This window comes from Coptis chinensis, chromosome 3 (genome assembly GCF_015680905.1).
Source record: "Coptis chinensis isolate HL-2020 chromosome 3, ASM1568090v1, whole genome shotgun sequence".
Classification (NCBI taxonomy): domain Eukaryota; kingdom Viridiplantae; phylum Streptophyta; class Magnoliopsida; order Ranunculales; family Ranunculaceae; genus Coptis; species Coptis chinensis.
This window is the reverse complement of record NC_141458.1, coordinates 93,473,149-93,479,285: the sequence shown is the minus strand read 5'-3', so window position 1 is coordinate 93,479,285 and position 6,137 is coordinate 93,473,149. Positions and strand designations below refer to the sequence as shown.

The window sequence follows — 6,137 nt, the reverse complement described above, 5'->3', positions numbered from 1 at the left end:
TACTACATGCATTCATTCTGTGTTGTGTAAGAGACTACTGCGCGCGTGCGTGTGTGCAGTCTGGGTCTGGGCTTCTGACCTAGAATCATGGCTTAATTGAGTGTATTTGAATTGGCAACAAGATGTCAGACAGCTGAATTGGCAGTGGAAATACTGAATTAGCATCACAAAGGTCTTGCTTGCACAACCTTTATTTAATTAGTTTGAAAGGGGTCAGCAAGAAGATAACCAAAATTTCAGTGGATGAGGAAGGTAGCTCTGAATGGAGGTGGAGACCCATGGTGGTTCATATCAAGTAGCACTCTCAGTCTTTTTCATCTTGTATTCCTTGTAAAAGTCCACAAGTACAGACTAACAGACACTAGTTATGTGGCAAAAGAGACCATGGTCTGATTGCACATGATTTGCACAATTGCACCTATCTAGGTGACTTTGTTAACTTTTTTTTTACACTACAGCAACAGATCACCGCGTTCTCGTCTACAAATCCAATATCTTCCACAGCAACAGATCACCGCGTTCTCTTCTACAAATCCAATATCTTCCACTTCTATTGACTTTCCTCCACCAAACTGCGTAAATTATCTAAATTATTGTTATATAAAGGAAACAGAAATAAGAAATTGATTGAAAGACTTAATAAAGAAAGAACAAGAGCTGAACAAATTGGCAAATTTCCATGGAAGAAGATGGATGTGAGATTTTTTTCTTCTCAACCTCTCCGTGCGTGTCTGTGTAGTAGGAAGTGAGCCTGCTGGTTTTAACACAGCTGAAAGGATGTTAAATGAAGAAGCTCAAGTAGTAAAGTTGAGAAAGAAAAAAAAAAACCCGCTAAAGTTGATATTATTGATCGGTTGCCAACGCCTTTTGCCCTTTTGGGTTGGTTCGGTCTGGAGTAGCGCCCTGATCACCTGAAACAAAAGAATGTGACTAACCAGTTTTCTCGAGTTGCATCCTCATACGAGAATCGGTTCTCATTCTTCGGAAACGTGTCTCTTGGGTCATCAGTTTCATTATCCGAGCTCTGTGAGATGTATCACGTGGTGATGCTGCCGTGCTGGCCTATGGTGCAGAAAGTGACCGGGTGTTCCTGGAGAAGACCTGGAGGGAATTTACTCTGCTAGAGAATTTGTTTGGTGGTATAATGTACACCCAGACTGCAGCAATTTGAAGCCTGACTTGAACAACACTGATAGAGCAGTCATTGTAGGTATAAAATAAAATCGTATAACGGCCAAATGTGAATTGAAAAGGAGAAGAGTACACCAACACAAGCTGAAACCTGAATGAAATACTATGATCAACGATTTCCATACTGCAATAAGTGGATGCCTTGAACATTCTACAATGTAAATACTGGACAGTGTCTTCCAAATATTAATGAGATAGTAAGTTCCTCTTTCAGTATTCTAATGGCAAATACCAGATGATCTTTTAAAAAAAAACACTCACCGTTGGGAGTGCGAAAGAATTAGGCAGTCAGCAACATTCTTAGATGTCTAGATTTTTTTAGTATTATCCGGGCAGTTTTGCAACTCTTCATTATATAAACTCTCCTAAATCACCAGAAATTACCACAAGAGCACACTCCATCATGAAAATGGTGAAATCTCATGTTATCCCTCAAGACAATCTCTCTCCTCATTATCAGAGACGCACCACACATCACAGTGTGGCAATCCTCACACACTCTGAGGTTCTTTACAATCCTAATGGGGGTTCCAGCAATCGTAGTCAATAGTCCAAATGCCAAGGCAAGCTTCTCACTATGAGTCTTTAACAACCGCTCCTTTTCTCCATCACCTATGTCATGAACAACAGAACTCAAGTTCGGTTTGTACCCATTACGTTTTAATGTCTGTAAAAGCTCCTCCAGTGCTTCCTTGATCTCTTTTGACTTTGGGTGCGTCATGTCACCAGCAAAGAACTCATGTATAATCCCATCCTCTGCTTCCATCCAGCTGCAGCCAGGGTTCTTTCTGAGTCCTTTTTCTCTCATCAGCTTTCTTACCCTGGAAACATCAGTCCACATTCCTGCCACTGCATAAATGTTGGAGAGCACGATATAATTCCCAATACTATTTGGTTCGAGGTCAAACAGATGGTTTGCAGCGACCTCTGCTATAGCAGGATTTCCATGGATCCGACAAGCACCAAGGAGTGCTCCCCACACGCCTCCATTAGGCTCAATAGGCATCGTCGCTGCAAGGTTTAAGGCTTCTTCCAAGTGTCCAGCACGACCAAGAAGATCTACCATGCAGGCGTAATGGTCTACCTCTGGTGTGACACCATAATCTCTTTTCATACTTTCGAACAAGCGTCGGCCTTGTTGAACCATCCCCGCGTGACTGCATGCAGTAAGTGCACCAACGAAAGTAACCCTGTTTGGCTTAGTGTCTGTTTCTACCATCTCATAAAACAATTCTAATGCTGCATTAGCCTTTCCATGAATAGCGAATCCCACAATCATTGCACTGTAGGAGTACACATTCTTCTCTTTCATGCTTTTAAAAATTTGATACGCCTCACCTACGCTGCCACACTTAGAGTACATATCTATCATTGCAGAGCCCACCACAACATTTGTCGAAGGGCTCAACCCATCTTTCTCAGCTAGATCCCTAATCCATTTAGCATGCTTCCCAGCACCCAATAACGCGCAAGCTGAAATACCACCCACCAATGTGACCTCATCAGTACTAACACCTGCATCCCGCATACTCTCAAACAACTTCAAAGCCTCCCTTGGCTTTGCATTTTGGGCATAACCCGTAATCATAGCCGTCCAAGCCACCATGTCCTTTTCAGGCAACCCATTAAATAACTCAGCTGCTGCTTCCATATCACCACTTTTCGCATAGGCAACAATCAACGAAGTCCAAGAAATCACATCTCGTTCTGGCATTTCATCAAACACACATCTCCCAGATTCGAAAAACCCACACTTGACATACATATCAATCAAAGTATTCCCAACGTAGAGATCACACTCGTACCCACCAATCAGAAAAGTCTGGGCATGAATCTGTCTCCCCAGTTCAACATTAGCCAAACCAGCACAAGCCTTAAAAAGTGCCGAAAAGGTAAAAGAAACCGGTCTAATACCTTCCCTTCTCATTCTATTATACAAAACAATCGCCTCATGAAATGGCCCGAAAAGCGAATACCCTCTAATGAGTGAAGTATATAGAAAAGAGTTCGGGTATCGAACTTGATAAAAAATAAGACGCGGGTATGAATGAGAATGAACGTTTAGTTTAGTAAGCATTCGAATAAGCTTTGCGAGGACGAAAGAACATTGGTCGAGGCCTTTTCGATAGAGCTGAGAATGTACTTGTTTGATATGGATTAAATGGTTGCAGCTGTCGAGAATAGAAACGAGTTGAGATTCTAGAAGGTTTCTTTCTTGTAGTTTTTGTTGATATATTGCATAGTTTAAGGAAGGTGGTGAGGTTAGTTTTTGTTGATGGTGTTGTTCAGTGTGACTGTGATATGAGTTTGAAAGCCTTATTAGTTTTCTGAAATGGCGGGAGAGACCAACCATATTTCTTTTTTAAAGACACTCTAGTAGTGCTGCAGTTACATTTGTACTGTAATAATAAATAATAAAAACTGAAAAACTGACCCAAGCCAAGTCTAATGGTGCCCTTTGTGTGGTGGATATTTGGTATTTCTAAAGCCAATGAACATCCTCCGATATATATATTATAGTTATACTCTCTTAACTCTATTTTTCAAGACTTCATAGAGTCTCTAACTTTTTGTAAACACTAATACTAATTACGAAAAAAATAAATTCCAAATCCTTAAATATATACTAGCCATTTGGCCCGGCCTATCCCAAACTTGCTACATAGATAGCTAATGACTCAAAAACCTAAAGTCCACTTAAATAAATAATATGTTTTTCTAATGATTTTTTATAATATATATTACTTTGTTTAACAATTCTTATATTTTTTGTAATTTTTAGATTATTATTGTCCTAAATAACAATTCACTATCAAAATATAACGCAACAATCAAATAATAGAACACTCAAAACATACCATATGTTTAAGCGATAACCGAATCATATTCATTGCACACAATGGTCTCTCTATCTGCATACTATATGCTTGAAGGAATGAAATAGGCCAATTTCAGTACTAACACACTACCCATAAACACTTAAATATATAATAATGGCTTGGGAAAAAATAAAGTAAATCTAAAATAAAGTAATAGATAAGGAGACATATATACAGAAAGTTGAAGCTAAAAGTATATAAGTGCTAAAACGTTATAAGTTAAGTAAGACTCATGAATTTGAAAATAAATCCAATTGAGATCTATCAATAATTTTTCTAACTTTGTAAAATGGGCTACCTATCACGAACTGCTATAAGGTTTCTCGATACATTCTTGAAATAACATTCTCATAACAAAATATGATACATTCTTAACCTTGATGAATATCACTATGGTCAAGGGATATGTAAAGTTGATAGAGTTCGCATAGCATAAATTATTGCTTTACTTCGACGAACCATGACTTAGATTTCAAACCATGCCTTATCCATCTTAAGAGTACGGATATGAAATCGGGAACTTTGCATTGATACTTTAAAACTTAAATTAAGCATAGGCATACAGAGTTACATACCCAGCTACCCATTTAGCTATACTATGAGTATTATAATTAGATTTACTTTGAACCCAAAAAAAACTTAAAACCTATAAAATCGCTTTGAAAAAAATCACTTTTTTTTTTTTTTTTTTTTTGAAAAAATACTTTTCTTTAAAAGCTAAGTACATTTTTTTTGAATACTATTACATTGGTCTTCTAATCTCCATGTCATGTTTAAAAAAGGATTTAAGTCAAACTTTATCCTTCTATTAGCAAAAGCCTTCATGGGCTTTTGGTTATCACCTATTACCACTCGTAATGCTCCTCCAAACCCCAAGGGCTTCCACCTTGGAGAGAGGCGTTGGTTGTATGTAATCTTTTTTGCTAACAATAATCCATCCTCCTTTGATCAATTTACTACTAATTCTCCTCCTTTAAACTTTGCTTGCATAACATTATGACACTTGAACCTGCTGTAAATTGCACCTAGAAGTCGAACACCGCCATGTCTTTTACATGCTCATTTAAGATGTAATGACGACAAATCACCTTTTATCCATGATAACAATCTCTTTGACGGAGTCCATATAAAAATTGTTCCAAATTTGGGTGTAATGTTACCTACTTTAGCATCCTGGGGTACCGAAGTTTAGAAGAAGATCTTTAGCTCGGTGCATTTAGAATTTTAAGAAGTTCAGAAGCGCGGTCATTTCCATTCGCTAGCACACAGCTTCCAGGTTCAAGATATGCCAAACCTGTGATCATGCTCTTAGCCGAATTGTTTAAATGCTAAAGGAAAGTGGTTATTGAAATAAAATATTACCTATTAGGTGAGTTTTGTTTTCAACTTGACTTGTCATAACATTATGACACTTGAACTCCCGAGATGTCTTTTACATGCTCATTTAAGATGTAATGACGACAAATCACCTTTTATCCATGATAACAATCTTTGTGCCTTTGCCGAGTTAACAAAGGAAATGGTTATTGAAATAATTACCTTTCAACTTCATTCATTGCAATGTGACTTCATTGTGCCGTTTTGAAAAATATCTTGTGATCATTCTCAATTGGCCTATAACTTTTCATAAACCACACACCGAATTTCTCTAATGTGTAGATATTGCCTTCCTTTAAAAGCATTATCGGTAACAATAGTAACAATGATAAGAAACTATAAATTCTACTGAATATCAAAGTGCTATATGCGGAAAAATTATTTAAGGATCAACAATCACTAAAAAAAGAGAAACTTTTGAACTGTACTAAATAAGGACATAAAAATAACCGTGGCCCACTCTTTCTGTCAGAATCATGAGCAGCTACTTGCTTTCCTTCTAAACACTACCTACTCTAGGATGCCCATTCATATCCCACCTTTCAAAATCCAATTCTCTTCATGCTAAGACCAATAGGAATAATATCACCTTCACCCCTAGCTAAAGTAGGAGCCCCTTTGGTTGTTGTTGCATCCTCGACATTACAACCATATGCAAGTTATGCAACACACCTAGTAAGGAAATAGGCT

At 37.8% G+C, this 6,137-nt stretch overlaps 1 protein-coding gene across 1 annotated transcript; it reads right to left on the bottom strand.

Annotated features, from left to right (window-relative positions):
- Nucleotides 1-282: 282 nt before the first annotated feature.
- On the bottom strand, nucleotides 283-3,583 carry LOC147511725 (Pentatricopeptide repeat (PPR) superfamily protein). Its single transcript, XM_086603386.1, has 2 exons — nucleotides 1,453-3,583; nucleotides 283-1,282 (listed from the first exon to the last, which is right to left on the bottom strand). The coding sequence occupies exon 1, from the start codon at nucleotides 3,542-3,544 to the stop codon at nucleotides 1,562-1,564; it is 1,983 nt and encodes a 660-aa protein (XP_086459512.1). The 5' UTR covers nucleotides 3,545-3,583; the 3' UTR covers nucleotides 283-1,282; nucleotides 1,453-1,561.
- Nucleotides 3,584-6,137: the final 2,554 nt, after the last annotated feature.

Coding starts and splice junctions, on each gene's coding strand:
- LOC147511725 (XM_086603386.1), bottom strand. CDS start 3,544: ATGGTTGGTCTCTCCCGCCATTTCAGAAAACTAATAAGGCTTTCAAAC.